The sequence below is a fragment of the Lathamus discolor genome, chromosome 2 (genome assembly GCF_037157495.1).
Source record: "Lathamus discolor isolate bLatDis1 chromosome 2, bLatDis1.hap1, whole genome shotgun sequence".
NCBI lineage: Eukaryota > Metazoa > Chordata > Aves > Psittaciformes > Psittacidae > Lathamus > Lathamus discolor.
This window is the reverse complement of record NC_088885.1, coordinates 9,120,131-9,137,947: the sequence shown is the minus strand read 5'-3', so window position 1 is coordinate 9,137,947 and position 17,817 is coordinate 9,120,131. Positions and strand designations below refer to the sequence as shown.

The 17,817-nt window shown below is 39.5% G+C and overlaps 1 protein-coding gene across 1 annotated transcript; it reads left to right on the top strand.

The window, feature by feature from the left end:
- The first annotated feature begins 12,064 nt into the window (after nucleotides 1-12,064).
- Nucleotides 12,065-16,444, top strand: LOC136007914 (uncharacterized). The gene is made up of 2 exons (XM_065666397.1): nucleotides 12,065-12,825; nucleotides 12,916-16,444. Exons 1-2 carry the CDS (start codon nucleotides 12,065-12,067, stop codon nucleotides 16,442-16,444), a joined length of 4,290 nt encoding a protein of 1,429 aa, XP_065522469.1.
- Nucleotides 16,445-17,817: the final 1,373 nt, after the last annotated feature.

Sequence of the window (17,817 nt, the reverse complement as noted above, 5' to 3'; positions counted from 1 at the left end):
TTGTGATTATTATCCATTTAATTTATATTATAAATTCCTCAGAGCAAGAAACTCCATACTCAACAGCAGCATTATTTTAAACTGAGACAGAAAGAAGCTTGAACTGCTTAGTTTATCCAAAAGAAGATTAAAAGGTGATTTGACCACCCCCTACAGATGCCCACACAATGAAGAAAGAAATCAATCATAGTCATTGTTCTTTTACTATGCCAAAAAATAGGTCATAATAAAACATAGTGGTTGAAAGTTCTCACCAGCTACATTCAGACTAGGGGGACACAGATGTACCCACTAAAACTGTAAAAATAAGAGTAGTAACCCACAGAAACATTTTACCTAGGGAAGTGAAGGATTCTGTTGAAGATCTTCAATCAGAACCGGCCACATGCATGCCTTAAAAATGTCCGTCATAACTCATATGGAAGCGAATGGCTTGATGCAGTAATTACCTGGTAGTGGTGTTTTGGTTCCTACTGTATAGATCACCATAATGAATTCAAATTATCTTTACAAATAGTCACAGATTTGTATAATTACATGTATACACACACACACAAATGATTTACCCAGTGTTACAGCTGGTAAGGGCTTTATGAAAGAAAGACATTCTATTGAAAATGGATTATTTCCTTGTAATAGAAACACCTTTCAGACATATCCCACAGTCTCTGATGTTTTGGTGTGACTTGATATCCAGTGATTTAGAGCACCCAAAAAGAGAGATGAGGAGAAAATATATGGAGAAACTTCATACCAACATATGAAGGCTTTAATTTAAAAAATGTTATTTTAAAACAATGTTATCTTCTTTGTTAATTTGTTTTATTCCAATGGAAAATAAAACCAAACTTCTGAGACTTCAAAAGCCACCACAAACAGAAACACTGTTTTTTCTAAGTTTTCTTAATTAAAAATAGACTGGAACTGAAGGCCTAGACTTAAACTGAAACAGGGCTCCTGGTGAGAGCGAAAGCTCCAAATGAGGCTGGTCAGAGTTATTAAGGCCTGTTAGTGCACTTAAGACCCAGCAATGATGCTTCTTAAACATGCCGTCCATTCTCCGGTGACCAGGTTTACATGCTGCCACTGACAAACAGCAGTGGAACTTCTGGAGCCACTTCTAGGAACAGTAAAGAATGATCTTGAGTGTGACTTTAGCTACTTGAGATAAAAGAATTGCCACTGAAGAATCTAAATTAATGTGCCTGCCTGCTTGCTACTTAAGATGACAGTCCTGGGATAGCCTGATGTCAGTCAATCTGCATTAGGGATTCTTATTCACACGGACAATCACATTATCTTAAAGCAAACAGGAGAAAACCTCCTGAACAGGCTATTCTCTCCTAATTCCATGAGCAAGATAACTGCTAATAGGATAAGCAAATCAGGTACTATAAGTAAAGGCCATGCAATGAAGTCATAGCCTTGCCAAAGATGCACTTCATGTCTGCCCTATCTATCACTGTCTAGAGGTTTCAATTTCACAGGTGAAACTTACAATCTGATAAGGACATTGCTGCTTATATTGCTCACTTGCTCTGCATCAATGAGCATTGTATCTGGTGATTTTCTCAATGACAAGTTACATAATGGTCTTGTCTTTGAGGTTCAGCACCATCTTTTTCTTGAGGCACATTTATCATTCGTAATTGTTTAGGAAAAGGCCTTAGCCACTGAATCAGAATCACTCACACTAAGAGTAGTCTTACTATAGCAATTAATCTAAATGCTGGTTTTCATGATTAGAAAGATGATTGTTGTCACTACAACCAGGAACTCAACCACAACAACATGAAAGGCCAAGATCAGTTGTCCAAATTTCTAGTCAGATCATATAGTGGTCCATATGGAGACTCAAACATGATAGATGTTATTTCTGCAAAAAGAAAAATGGCAGTGCTGCGGTGTGGGCATCAAAGGTTGGCAGTATGAAGCCTGCTATGTCAAAGACTTGAATTTGTGGACATCAGTGCTTCCTTTGACAACGAGTAAAGAAGTGTTATCACATCCAATGAGTCTTGAGGAGCTCTGAAATGCTCATCTCAATAGTAGTAAGTGTGCATGAAAATGAAATGGAAGTTAACTGAGATCATCTCTGAAGAGACAGAATTTACTGCCTCCTTTGCATAAATTGTCAAGTCTGTTCCAACAATAGAGGTACAGACATGAACAGTGGCATAATGTGAGGTGAACATCTGGTAATTCTTCTCAGAGAGACTGACTTCGAGAGAAATACACACACAGGGATTACCACTGTTTTGTGTGGTGTCCACCCAAGATGCTGTTGTGGTTATATGCATGACACTGCAGAAAGAATGTATGTTGTATACGTCTTCTGCCTCTCTCTGTCTAGGACCCATCTGTGTCATTGTTGGGTATAGTCTGGATGTTCTTGGATCATTGTAAGCAGAGCTCTTCTGTCCTGGGTTCAGCAGTAGCAGTCATTTTTCTCCTTCTCAGTAGCTGGTGCAGCACTGTGTTTTGACTTTCGGCCTGGGAACAGAGCTGATACCACAAATGTTTTAGTCTGACCAAGGACTTTCTGAGTCTCATGCTCTGCCAGGGAGGAGGGAAAGCTGGGGGGAAGCAGAGACAGGACACCTGACCCAAACTAGCCAAAGAGGTATTCCATACCACAGCACATCATGCCCAGGATGTAACTGAGAGTTACCCGGAAGGACTAGCAGACTGCAGGGTTGGACTAGGTATCGGTCGGTGCTCGGTTGGGGTGGGGTGAGTTATCAGTTGGCCGGTGGTGAGGTGTTGTATTCTCTTCCCTTGTTATTTCCTTTATCATTGTTATTACTGGTGGCAGCAGCAGTGGTTTGTGTTATACCTTAGTTACTGAACTGTTCTTATCTCAACCCGTGGGAGCTGCATTCTTTTTGATTCTCCTCTCCGTCCCTCTGGGAATAGGGGGAGGGAGGGCAAGAAGGAGGGGAGTGAGAGAGCGACTGCGTGATTTATGGCTGACTTTGTTTAAGCCACAACATCATCCCAAACCTGGTGCTTCTGAAACAAATCTATTTTGCAACAACTCACCATGTCTCAGCCAACATGCTGTCTTTCTTTCTGAGACTAATTTTCATAGTTCAAGAGGAAATCATGGAGCAAACTAGTTGTTCTGGGAACCAAGCTACTTTCCACAAGGTTCTACAGGCCTTTTACCCTTACTTGATTGGGAATTACACATTCATAATGAGATCAAAATGCACGTTTTGTCATCAGGTAGCAGGTGTGTATCTGGTCATGCTACAGAAATGCACACCTGCATTCCATTACAGCATTTTCTGTGCATCCTGGCATGTAACAGCAACACCTAATAGGAAATACCTACACAATTTAGAATTTGACTGATTGACTGTACCCGTTCTTTTGGGAAATCTGTTGTTCAACACATGATAAAAATGTGTTTAGCTGCAGTTAGCCAACTTCATTGTTGACTGTCTAAATACTGGGAAAATGTTCATACTCTGATAAAAGGAAGGGCTTAATTCATTCTTTCTGTGGAATCTACAGATACAGAGCATTTTCTTCAAGCACTTCCATTGACAAAACATATCCAAGTATGCTCTTTCCTAGATAAATCTTGTGGGCTTAGACATTCCTGTGCTCAAGAAACATTAAGAGTACTTTCAAAGAATACAGCACAGTACGGTTTGTGGCATGGACAGATGCCAAATGATGTCTCTGCAAAGGCTTCCTTCAGCTTGATCCAACAGTAATCAGTGAAAAACTCCAGCAGACTCAAATAGATTTCTTACCAAGACCATAATATATAGCTCATGTAGTACAAATCTCTGTGAGACCTGCTTGTAAACTTGAAGATAATACTAAGGAGGAAGAGGACAAGTTATTACTGACCTTCCTCTGATCTGGTCAATCAATAAATCAGTGTCAATTTTAATCAAGCAGCTGGTTATAGCTACAAGAGCAAAGAAAGTATCTATGAGCCAGAGGCATCAATGCTATTTTTGAACAGCTATTGAAAAAGAGGAAAGAAAAAAGGCATCTTCACACATTTAGGAGTTCATTTGTGGTATTGATATAATTTTTCAAATGGGCAATTAGATCCCTACTGATTTTAATCATGGCAGTTTTCAGATTCTATAACAAAGCTATCTTGAGCCAATTATCAGACATACTTGCAACTGCTCCCTGTGTCATAGCAAATTTAAGGACTCCTGCCATCATTTATTACAGCCTTTCTTCCCCCACCTAAACCTCAAGTTCTCAACCCTACTTTTTCTTCTTAGCATTGTATTTCCTATACCTTTTCTTTCTTCCTCATTTGCACACCAGTGGGGCACTGTGAATCTATTGTAAATGTAAAAAAGGACCTTTTTTCATAGAAGATATAATCTTTCTCATTGAAAAAAAAAAGGTAAGACATTTTGCTCCAGAACAGGGGGAGAAACATTAATTATTATCAACATGCCCACAGACCGTTGCAGGAAAGAATGGACAAAAGAACTCTTCTACAGCTCTGCTTTTGTTTTGTGCAAGATCCCAGAAAGCAGGATGATGAAATGTCTTATCTTCCCTGAGAGGTCCAGAGGGCTCTGTTGTGTTGGCTCTCATGGTCCACATATACAGCATCACAGACATGAAGGACTATTGTAATAATTTATGTAACTTCCTGCATCACAGTGGCCACAGAGGTTTCTGCTTCAAGCCCCCAAACTTCTGATAGTGGTACAGTATGTCCTAAATAGAGTTACTCAATAATCACAGAATCACAGACCAGTTTGGGTTGGAAGGGACCTTAAAGCTCATTCAGTTTCAACCCCCTGTCACAGACAGGGACACCTCCTACTAGAGCAAGTTGCCTCAAGCCCCATCCAACCTGGCTTTGAATAATAATTCGCCATTCCTTATAGCTTGAGTTGATTTCTGATGGAGTTACCTTCATTATGAAAAAAAGCCAAACAAAATTGTTCTACATTTCTAATATGTGTAAGTTGAATTTCTATTTTTAGTTACTGTATATTACCTTTTTGCACTGCAGAAAGGAAGATTAAAACATTGTCTTATGCAATAACTGGTCCGCAGTGGCTGTATAACGGGCTGTCCGAGTAACTGAAGATCAAACTAAGCCTGATGCATGCAATAATTTAAAGAATTATTGAAAGATAAATCCACAAAGGTGGGCTACTCTGTGTGTTTTGATCACACACAGAAACATGTATAGACTAGAAAGTTATGTCTTAATAGGTTGTTTTCTTGGGAAAACAGCCTTTAGGCTTCCTTATAAGCAGCTTCTCCAGAGTATAAGGCATTAATTCTTTTGCCTATTTTCTCTCTTCACTTTATTCACTTTTTGTGAGTCTGGATACCAGAATTTGTTGCAGAGCTTTGGTACTAGTCTTGCTAATGGAGGAAAAACTGAAGCCATACTGCTAAAAGTTTCATCATTTCATTCTACTTGTCTCACTCTGAATACTTCATCCTTTTACAAAGTCCAAACCCTTCCATCATTTTTATAGAGCACAGACATTTTTATGTGCAATGTTTAGCATATTCTGAAGACACTCAATGAGAAACTTGGTGTTTTTTAAGCTACAAAGATCTGTTTCTTTCAAAGCATGATGTTCTAGTTCCCACCATTATTTTAGTCAGTTTCTTCTGATCCTATGTGAAGAATCACAGCATCACATCTATCATCCAGAAAGTGAAAATAAGGTACAACGAACAGATAAATTGTGCCAGAAGCTAGATAATATGTTCATAACAATATGGAAAACAGAAATCAGGTGTTGTGATGCTAAAATGCTTGCTCACAATGCTGTATAACAATAATTTCTGTGACCCAGTAAAATTATATTGGATTGATTCCACATTTTTCTTATATTATTTTCCTGTCAATTTTAATGATTTGTCTATGCCAGCATTTAGATTTATAAATAGCCAGTTACCCAAACAGATGGTAAACATCTTAACTGCTATAACACTTGATGACCTCTTCTAGCCACAGGGCTTGAACTTTTCTTAAGGTTGTTAGCATTAGGTTATTTGCACTGATGCCTTCCATAACTATGCAGCATTTGATATTTATGCAAGTATTCAAGCACCTCTAGAAATAACACCAGACAGACTTGTATTATGTGCTGCAGATAATCCCATTTTGAGAAGGACTTTGTTTGAATTCAGTTTGTAGCTCAAGCAAATTGTGTGAAACAGGACTAATATATTTCTTAGTTCAGTCTTGGCTGGCTGCTAATATGATTTTAAGGTTATTCATATACCTAGTCTAGAGCTGTTTCATACTGGTCACACACAGATTATTGAAATGTTTAGCATCTCTGGTTTAAATTCAGACCTTTCCATACCCAGCTTCCCAGTACATCTGACTCTAATAGCTATTCCCTTAAGTATTGGTGCATTAACTCTTTGGAGATACAGAACTTCACTTACATCTTTATTCAAACCTGTCCTTAGCTTCAGTTTAAACTGAACCACTCATTTTCTGTGACTTCTTCCACCTGCTTCTCTCTCACACCAGCCTGTCTGAAATAACATGACAAGTTTTCAGTTCATCCACTACTTGACAAAAGAAAAGGGAAACAAAAGTAACCCTAATCCTATCACCTGTGACACTGGGGGGTATCCAGGCTCCACCATTGTCTGCAGAACTTACTCTCCACTCTGTTTCTCAGAAATCAACTCCTGTCAGTATTTATTCCACTACAGCTTTGGAGAAACCTTTATTATCATTTCCAAATTTGACACAGGAATTTGTAGCAGAATCTCAGCATTATTCTAGTAGAAATGATTTTACTAGGCCTCCCCAAGGAAATCAGTTTATGCTTTTTATATCAGCCAGCTCAGGTTTATTGTGCTTTACTTCCTAAATCTCAGTAGCCCATCTATAAATATATGTGTTAACCTACAGCTTTAGTTTCTGTTTCTCTGTTTCCAAAGTAGCACACCTTCTTCAATGGATGCTTTATCACCACAATTGCTCTTCTGTCATGTTTTAATCATCTTCATAATGCCCTAGACCATATTTTGCTCCGGTAGTTCGTGCCCTTCCATCTTATTGTTCAATTTTTATCCAGAAAATCTGGCCCTGCAACTTTCAAACTGTTGGACGCTCTGAATCAGCAGTCACAACAAAGAAGCAGGCCATCCATGACAGAAGTAACCTCCTCCATGATCTTCTAATACTGGGAAGTATATGGAGACTAGCATCTCCAAACTAAAGGGAAAACATTTTGTGTCTGATATGACAGGAAATAAAAAAAAATCTAGTTGTTTGTTGTTTTCCTGTTATCTCACTGGCTTTGAGCCAGCCTCTGAGGGGAGGGTCTTTATCAGTCTCTTTGAGGGGCTGGACAGGAGAGAAGATCTTATTTAGGGAACTCCTACCAGACTAAGAAGGCCAGGATTATACTCTGAACTAAGACGCAGCCCTATGTCATCCTGACATATGAACTGGTAAGTCAGTATCTTGCCGCAATCTGGAGGTTATTTCCTGAACCTCGTAACTCTTCTTATTGGTTGCAGTGGTTCACAATTCCCTTCCTCCACAGACCACAATGTAAAGAGACCAGCAGCTCTGAATGCATAGAGCAAAGTGGGGGTCCAACCCTGGAGGTGTCAGGAAAGCAGATAGACAGTAAATGCATAGTTATATATGACACTAAACTACAAGTCAAAGGTGTGAGCACTTACGCTTCTAGGTAATAAATACATTTCTAAGATCTTGGCTAGTGTTCTCTTCTCATTTTGCTGTTTCTCCTGCCTGCACTTCTGCAAACTATCTACAGCAATGAGATCTTATTTGCACTTTTATATAAAGTACTAGCATTGTTGAAATGTGATCTCTACGTTTTTAGTAATGCTTTATTAAAAACTTCCAGAGGAACACACATCCCACAATATGAAAGCACACTTCTCTGGCATAAATAAGATTCAAGTTTTATTAAAAATCATAATACTCCATAATATATAATGAAATATTAATTTCATGTTCACAACCATAGTCACAAGATATTTCGTGAAACATAATGCAAAATACAAAGAAAATATCACAACCAAGTTTTAATAAGGTACAGGCTCATGATAATAAAATCAGTTCTTCTCTTACAAAAAGTAGCTTAAGGCAGCTCTGACCACATGTGGCTTAGGACCCTTCTATTGAAAATCTGTGTACTGCTGGTGAACCCTTGGTGAGATTGTCTACCTTTTCTCCTAGATAAAATTGTTCACTGCACAAAGGACTGTTCAAGAACTGTCCTAGAACAATAATACTTTTCAGTCTTTCAACTGCACTTTTCTTCATCATTTTGTCTCAGTTTAAAAATTCTTGAAATTAAATTAAATTCCTTTCCAAGATCCAAAGGAAGTTTTAGTAAAGAACCTTTCTTCAGACTAGGCATCCATAACAAACTTCTAGAAAACTGAGCAATGCGACCATTTCCTTTTAATTCAACCGGTGGAGACAAAGAGTGATAATGAAAGGGGAGAAAGTAGCTCACAGTTTACAAGGTCATGGGACACCTCCAGCCTGTAACTCTCCCTGCTAACTATACTTAGAAAAAGTATTGCAGGAAGAAAAACAAGTCAATAACAAATGCCTACTCAGCATCCTCCTTCTTTCACTGCTGCCTGTGGGGCAGACACTGCTGAGCAAGGCACTAAGAATGTCTCTAGTTGTGCAGGGGTTCATACACAAAGCTAGTGTCCTTTCTTTTATGAAGATGTTACCTGTCACTCCAAAACTCTGCATTTTTTTCTGTCTTTTGAAAAATAGCACAAGGCAGTATCCAGCAAACAACAATATCCAGCAAGAAATGACCACCTGTATTACAAGTTGAAAGGAATCACTGTATCTGAGATCTTAATTTTCTTCTTGTTCCCACTAATCTCTTAAATCCAGATGTTTTTGCTTATCTTCTCTTGCATTTCCCAATGGAAATACCCTGTTACACATAGGATCACACAGACCTTACTGCACAGCAGGTTGACATCATGGTGGAGAACACCCTTTGGGCTGTGATGGGAGAGAACTGTGTGAATGCTACTGTTGACCATCTAGTTGGCAAAATCCTAGTGCAAATATGCTGTCCAGGTACAACTACCTAATTCACACAAAATGTTGAAGCTGTAGGCAGGCAGAACACTTAAAATTTTTTATTTTGTGCATGTTTTGTTCCAATAAGTGCCCATGAAAAATGCTTGCTGGAATCTAAATATCTGTTGAGACTGCTGGAATTTAGTAGGAATCACTTTCTACAGTAGCAATGTATCACTAATTGATTATTTGCCACCTTTATTTAGAAGAAAATGCCCACATACATATTCGTCATTCCTTCCTTTACTCTCTTCTTCAAGTATGCTTTTTATTCCCATCTATTTCAAAGGAGGAGGGGGAACAGCTCTCACTCTGCTTGTTTCCCCCCCCCCCAATACCTCATTTTATAGCTTCCTTATACCAACAGATGCTAAAAGTGTCACTGTGTGACAACTAGAAAATGGATGAGTTTATTTTTTGAAAGAAAACACCCTATATTAAAAAAAAAAAGGCAGCTGCTCTGCTTTGTGTATTGTGTTTTGAGACCTTGTCTTCCTAATGAAGAGTGAAGGAGAGTCAGTACTGGTGAGGAAAAGGAGCACCACCCAAGAAGAGCAAGAAGAACCCAACACAGTCTCAGTAACATGATTAAAAATCACCATGGTGTGAGTGAACAGGGGTTCTTCTTCAAAAAGAATTTACTGGAAGGATAAGTGAGCTATTTGCATGGGCCTCAAACATCACTTGTGTTGACATATTTTTTTCTAATTACTCCCCCTGCAGATTTTGAGCACTGAGAAGTAGCCAGAAGAAAACACTTGATTAGTTGTACACTACCACTGCCGGCACAATGTGGGACACTTTAAGCAGATCATTTCTTGTCAGTTTATTTTAAAGTCAAGAGACACGGGTATTTGTACTGAAGCACAAAGCAAGGAGCTGTCAGGGACTCTTACAGCTTTCTGCCTTCTGAGACTGATTCCATTTATGCCCCAAGCCCAAAGCAGTTTAGAGCCATTTTGGGCTTGGCCAGGGCTTGACTAGTAACTGTTCCCAAGACACTCTTTGCTGTCTGTGAGCAGAGCACGTGCATGTTTCAAACTCATATGCAGAATGCTCTAGTGGTAGTAGTGCCAGTGTTAGAGAAAAAGGCAAAATTTTACGATAACTAAGCATTAGAAATGATTATATTTGAAAATTTATAAATCAGTAGTGTGGGTTTGGAAATAATGTAATGTTCCAGTACAGTTTGTAGTCTGTACCAGAGTTATTCAGTAACCAATGTTAACAATGGTAGGCTAGGTGGTAAGAGCTAACATAATTATATATGGTAAAGGGCATACGGGTAGATTTAAAGGTATTGTGAAAGTCTATCGAAGTAGAAACTAATGGACACACCAGGGTAGTCAAGTGAGAACAAGACAATACTGGCGTCCACACAATGGTTGGGATATATCCAAAGAACAGAAAGGTGAAGGAGGACAGAGCGAGGAAGACTTCTTACTTCATCTGAGGAAGACTCCTTACTTCATCAATGCGACCACCAGAAGAGGCTGCGCAAGCGCAGAAGAGGCTGATGTCGTAATAGACTGATGTGGCAATCCTTGATACATATGTAGTAGTTAATGATGCAATCCGTGTTAAATATGTATTAGTAACCAAATTTTAGTGTATAAATTGCGAACGCGATGTGACGAGGTTGAAGCCAGATTTGGGCGAGCGCCCCTGGTTTCCCAGCGCTGCAATAAAGCACCTCATATAACCATCCCGGTGGTTATGTGTTTATTCTTACGCTAACATTTTGGCGACCCAGATGGGACCTCGCGGGCATTGCTGAGGCGGATCGCGTTTCGACCCCGCTCCAGCCGGCACCGAGAGATTCTCGGGGAGCCATCGACCGCGACCGACCTCTGCTGCTCACGACGGACCTCTGACACGGTAAGAAAGGTGCTTTATTTAAGTTACAGAACTGATTTCTAGTAAGAGTATGGTGTATTGACCTTTGGTAAGGTCTGGTAAAAGCCTGCCTGTTATACACAGCGAAAAGCTGCGTTTGGCTGGGCTAGTAGTAAAGCCTGCCTGTTAGACGCGGTGAAAGCTGCGCTTGGTTGGGGCTAGAGAGCTCTCGGGGTAAAAGCCTAGGCGCCGTCCGTCAGACAGTAGCGAAAGCTCTGCAGGTTCGGCAAACGTGGTTATGGTATTGGTATTTGTGCTGCAGGATCAGCATCTGTCTGTATAAGTTTGTAATATAGTGGTGTGTGTGTGAAACCTGTTTAGAAATCATCTTGTAATTATAAAATGTCACCAATTCCTAAATCATCTCCTTTAGGTTGTATTTTAAGCCATTGGAAGGAGGGTGGATTTGGGCAAAGTATGCGGAAAAGCAAACTAATTGATTATTGCAATGTATGGTGGACACAATATGAATTAGAAAATCAAGAAAAATGGCCTGAGAATGGAACCTTACAGTATAATACTATCATGCAGTTGATGTTGTATTGTAAAAGGGAAGGAAAATGGGATGAAGTACCATATGTGGATCTTTTCTTTATCCTAAGAAACAATGATAAGTGGCAGAAATCTTGTGGATTAATGGTTGTTAAAGCAAGTAGTGCTGAAGAATGCAAGGGGTGTGCTGGAGGAAAGGAATGTGTGAAATGCCTTGCCTTAGGGAATAGTCGGAGACATCAAAAGGATGAGGAGGATCTTGACTTGTTAATAGCTCCGCTAGTGACAGATGAGGAAAGGGGGGAGCAGGGAGAAAGCGATAGTGATCTTGAGAGTGAGGAAGAGGGTGAAAATGGGGGAGGTAGGAAAATAAATTCCCCTGTCACCCCAGTTTCACACAGAACTCGCCGGAGGGGAGGGCGAGAAGGAGAAACACAGCCTCAGGCAGCTAGCGCAGTGCTTGCTCCTTTAAGACAGGGAGTCGGAGTTGAGGGACCAGTATACGTTAAAATACCTTTCTCTCCTGGGGATTTGGTTATATGGAAACAATCGGCAGGAACATATAGAGAAAATCCTGATAAAGTAGCTCGAGTGATAAAGATGATTATGAAAACCCAAAACCCAGACTGGGATGATATACAAGTGCTTTTAGATACCCTTATGGACTCAACAGAAAAAGAAATGGTGGTAAAAAGTGCTCGGGAAAGGGTTCGGGAGGATATAAGGCAGGGAATAGTTGGGGGAAACATAGATCAAAACTTTCCGATGGAAGATCCAATGTGGGATTATAACACACGAGAAGGAATGAGAAATCTACGAAGATATCAAGACTGGGTAGTTTTTGGAGTACAGCATGCTATGCCCAAAACAATAAACTGGTCAAAATTGTACAGTGTTAGACAAGAAAAGGCGGAATCACCATCAGCCTTTATAGAGAGACTTAAAGAGACAGCAAAGAAATATACGGACTTAGATGTGGAAACAGAACAGGCTAAAGCACAATTAGCCTTGATTTTCCTGGGGCAGTCTCAAGATGATATTAGAAAGAAACTGCAAAAACTAGAAGGGGCAGAGTTACGAGACCTGGATAGGCTGTTAGAGGTAGCCTGGAAGGTGTACAATAATCGAGAAAAAGAAAACTCTCGGAAACAACACCAAAATCTACTGACAGTAATACAGGGAAGAGAACAAGGGTTCTCTAACTTCAGGGGAAGAGGACGAGGAAGTATGCGAGGACGGGGACGAGGCAGAGGATTCTATAATCCAAAATTAGGAACAAACACAGAAAGAATAGGATATAATCAATGTGCCCTTTGCAAGCAGGAAGGACATTGGAAAAATGAATGTCCATCAAAAGAGGGGCAATTCATGTCAACAAGAAATCCTTTTGCAGGATCCGACATGGCTAAAACAATGGTGTTGGGGGATTTTGTTAATCAAAGCTGACTAAGCCGAGCAGAAAATAAAGAACCCCTTGTAAAGATCCAACTAGGAGAGGTGGAAGTAAAATTTTTAATAGATACAGGGGCCACTTACTCAGTTTTAAATGACTTGCATGGAAAAATAGGAAAGAAAGCTACAACAATTGTAGGAGCCACAGGGAAAGAAGAAGTGCGACCATTTTTGCAACCCCTAAAATTACGATTTCAAGGAAAAGAATTGACACATGAATTTTTATATGTGCCTGAATGTCCCATTCCTCTATTAGGACGGGACTTACTAAGTAAATTGGATGCTACAATTGTTTTTGAAAACGGCGAATTGATAATGCAAATCCCGGAATCCAAAACAGGACAAATTTTAGTTCTCAAAGACAAACCTATTCCACAAATTCCAAAAGACGTGGAGCAGGCGGTAATACCAACAGTTTGGGAAACAGAGATCCCGGGAAAATCAAAGACAGCTCAGCCAATAAGAGTAGAGTTAAAAGACGGGGCTAAACCAGTAAGGGTTAAACAATATCCATTGAAGCTAGAAGCAAGATATGGAATCATAAAAACAATTGAGAAATTTCTAAAATACAAGATTTTAGAGGAATGTGAATCAGAATATAACACACCAATTTTCCCAATAAAGAAACCAAACGGCGAATATAGATTAGTACAAGATCTGAGGGCGATAAATGAAATAACAAAAGATATCCACCCAGTAGTGGCAAACCCGTACACATTGCTAACATCTGTGAAGGAAAAATACAAATGGTTTACAGTAATTGATTTAAAAGATGCCTTCTTCTGCATTCCCCTTGACAAAAGTAGCAGGAAACTATTTGCGTTTGAATGGGAAAATCCACAGAATGGACGGAAAACACAATTAACATGGACCAGACTTCCGCAAGGATTCAAAAATAGTCCAACCCTATTCGGAAACCAACTGGCCAAAGACTTGGAAACATGGACCACCCAAGGAAAAATGCAAGTACCAAGATCACAATACCTGTTGTTACAGTATGTAGATGACATTTTCATTGCAACAGAACAAAGATCCCTGTGCATAAAGGTAACAATTGAAATTCTGAATCAGCTAGGCTTAAATGGTTATAAAGTCTCAAAAGAAAAGGCACAAATTGCATGCATGACTGTGTTATATCTGGGATGTGAAATCTCACAAGGACAGCGAAAGCTGGGAATAAATCGCATAGAGGCAATTTGTGCTATCCCAGAACCACGGAACTTGCATGAGCTGAGAATATTTTTGGGCATGGCGGGGTGGTGCAGACTATGGATAATGGACTATGGACTAATTGCCAAACCCCTATATGAGGCCCAAAAATCACATACCTTTGTTTGGGACAAACAACAGAGAAAAGCCTTTCAGAAATTAAAAGAGGCACTGACGAAAGCACCAGCACTGGGGCTCCCGGATCTGACAAAAGATTTCCAATTATTTATCCACGAGAGACAGAGATTGGCATTGGGAGTGTTAACTCAAAAACTTGGCAACTGGAAAAGACCAGTGGGATATTTCTCAAAACAACTAGATCCGGTGAGTGCAGGATGGCCTTCCTGTTTGCGAGCGGTAGCCGCAACTGTTATTTTGATTCAAGAAGCTAGAAAACTAACTTTGGGAAAACACATTGATGTATTTGTGCCACATATGGTAACCACTGTTCTGGAACAAAAAGGGGGACATTGGTTGTCCCCTAGCCGGATGATGAAATATCAGGCAATCCTATTGGAACAGGATGATATAAGCTTGAAAACTACTAACCTGTTAAACCCAGCAGCTTTTCTAGGAACAGACTTAGAAGAAGGAACTCTTGAACATGATTGCATAGAAGTCATCGAGCATACATATGCAACCAGGGCGGACTTGAAGGATGTACCTCTGGAACAACCAGACTGGGAACTCTTTACAGATGGAAGCAGTTTTGTGGAAAACGGGACACGATACGCAGGATATGCTGTGACAACGCAGCAAAAGATAATCGAAGCCAAAGCACTGCCTCCTGGAACATCAGCCCAACGGGCAGAATTGATAGCTCTTACAAGAGCATTAGAACTGAGCAACGACAAAAAGGTAAATATATGGACAGACTCAAAATATGCATTTGGTGTGGTACACATTCATGGAGCATTATGGAAAGAACGAGGACTTTTATCTTCACAAGGGACTAACATAAAATATCAGAAAGAAATTTTAGAATTAATAATTGCCGTGCAAAAACCTAAACAAGTAGCCATCATGCATTGCAAAGCACATCAAAGAGGAACTTCAAAGATATCCGAAGGAAATACATTAGCAGATCAAACAGCCCGCCAAGTAGCATGGAAAGTATGGAGCATGATGGCTTTGATACCGTTGAAGGTAAGCCCGCTCAATACCTATCTCCCACAAAGCCCAAACTATTCAACAGAGGATGAAAAATTAGCAGGACTCTTAAAAGCCCAAAAGAACTCTGAAGGGTGGTATGTAACAACAACAGGACAAGTAATAGTGCCACCAGCAATAATGCGAAAAATTCTACAAACTGAACATCAGAAATGTCATTGGGGTGCAGAGGCATTGGTAACTTATTTAAAACGAGGAATAATTTCCACACAGATGTTAACGATGGCAAAAGCAGTAGGATCAAAATGTGAAATTTGTTTAAAAAACAATCCAATAGTAAGGAGACAAATTGAAATAGGAAAAATTAAAATAGGAATGGAGCCAGGAGATTATTGGCAGGTTGATTTTGCGGAATTGCCAAAAGTACAAGGATATAAATATCTGTTAGTAGGGGTTGACACCTTTTCTGGATGGCCAGAAGCCTTTCCCTGTCGCACCAATCAAGCAAAAGAAGTGGTGAAATGGTTACTTAGAGAAATCATTCCACGGTTTGGAGTTCCTTTAGGAATATCATCAGATAGGGGTCCACATTTTATTGCCAGCGCAGTACAAGAAGTCAGTAAACTATTAGGAATATCATGGAACTTACACACTCCTTGGAGGCCCCAATCTAGTGGACAGGTAGAAAAGATGAACCAAACGATAAAAAGACAAATCAGTAAAATATGTCAGGAAGCCAAAATAAAATGGCCACAAGCATTGCCTATAGCTCTGCTACGAATTAGAATAAAACCCAGAAGTAAAATGTCAGTAAGCCCCTATGAAATCCTCTATGGAAAACCATATGAGGCACCGGAACCCAACCCTAATACCCATATTAAAGGGAATCAGGATGTTTATAATTATGTGCTATCTCTCGGTAGAACCTTAACTCGACTGCGAAGCACTCTGGTGTGGAATAGGCCACTATCTCTGGAAAATCCAGCGCATGATATCCAACCAGGAGACCAAGTATACATCCGGAACTGGAATGAAGAACCATTAAAAGAACGGTGGGACGGACCATATCAAGTATTGCTAACCACATTCACAGCGGTGAAGGTAAAAGGAATAGATTCTTGGATACATTATACACGAATAAAGAAAGTTTCAAAAATCTGGGAAACACAGGTACTAGGCCCTACAAAACTAAAACTGGAATGTAAATAAGATGCCTGGGTTCTATTATAAAACTTTGATTTTCATATGGTCGTTAACAGAGCTGACAGCTGTTTTTATCCTAGCAATCCCTCAGAAAAATGTTTTAAAACAACCTAAAACAAGATGCCATTCTGACTTGCAAGTTCACAAAAACCACTCCAATAGGACCAACACCAACAAGGATAGTTGGGAAAAAGATAATTGGTCCTATAGGACTGGATATACAATTAGCCATAACGAAACTAAGGTTACAAGAAAAAGGACTAAAAGATCAGTAAATTCAACACAAATAATCCAAGTGTATCATCGAAATCCTGAGGAAAATTTAATGATAGGACTGATTGAAGATTTTGCAAAGATGAAAAACACAAGTAGAATAACAGCTTGTTTACCAATACCCAAAGCGGCAGGAGAACCAACTGAATGGGGAATAATAACATTCTCACTTTCAGAAATTAACAGAGCAATCACTTGTCAGGAAAAGGAGGTAACAGAAAACATGACAATGACAGAATATCGAGAAGAAGGTGTTTTTGGAGATCCTGCAGTTTTAGTACTAAGATCAGTTTGTGAGAGATACCAAAATGCTCAATTTACCTCTGTAAGAGATGAATGGGGAAAATGCATTTACAAGAAAGAAATCAAGATAAACAGGCAAAAAAGGGTGTGGGAATGTGGAAAAACAAATAGTTCAAAACAAGACTGGAATACAATTTGGTCAGTGAGCATTTTGCAGAAATTCCAATATATTGGGAACATCTCTTGGTGTCTTAGATGGACAGGAAAACAAAATGTAACAGAAAATATAAACATCAGTAACTTACTGTCCATAAATAGGGTTAGTCAAAATATAATCAAAAATGTTCCTTGGTGGAATTGTACCAGAATCTTAGATTGTGACACTGACCCTGAGAAAATTACAATACCTCCAATCAAGATTGCTTTAAAGGCAGGATGCGCGTGCCGAGGACTGAAAATTGGAGGGAAAGTAATACAAGTCCCCGTTGACAATATAGATTGTAAATATTCAACAGTGCATAGTATGGGACATTTCATTTGGGCAGCAAGTGACGGAACCTGGACTACCCACCTACCCATAGAAGGTCCAGCTAAAGAAATTACTTTAGGATTACCGACTCTTTGTCCAATTTGGAAAAAGTCACCATTCAAAGGCAAATTAGAAATCTTACAAATTCGAACAAGAAGAAATATAGATAATAACGACAATAATGATGAAGACATTTGGCAGGAGCCCTCAACAGGAGTTAAGATAGGATGGGCTTTTGAATCTCTACTTGCCCCAGTGGCAGCATATCGAAACAGAGAAATGATTGACAACCTGTTTAGTCAAACAAAAAGGTTAGCCAGAATAACAAAAAAAG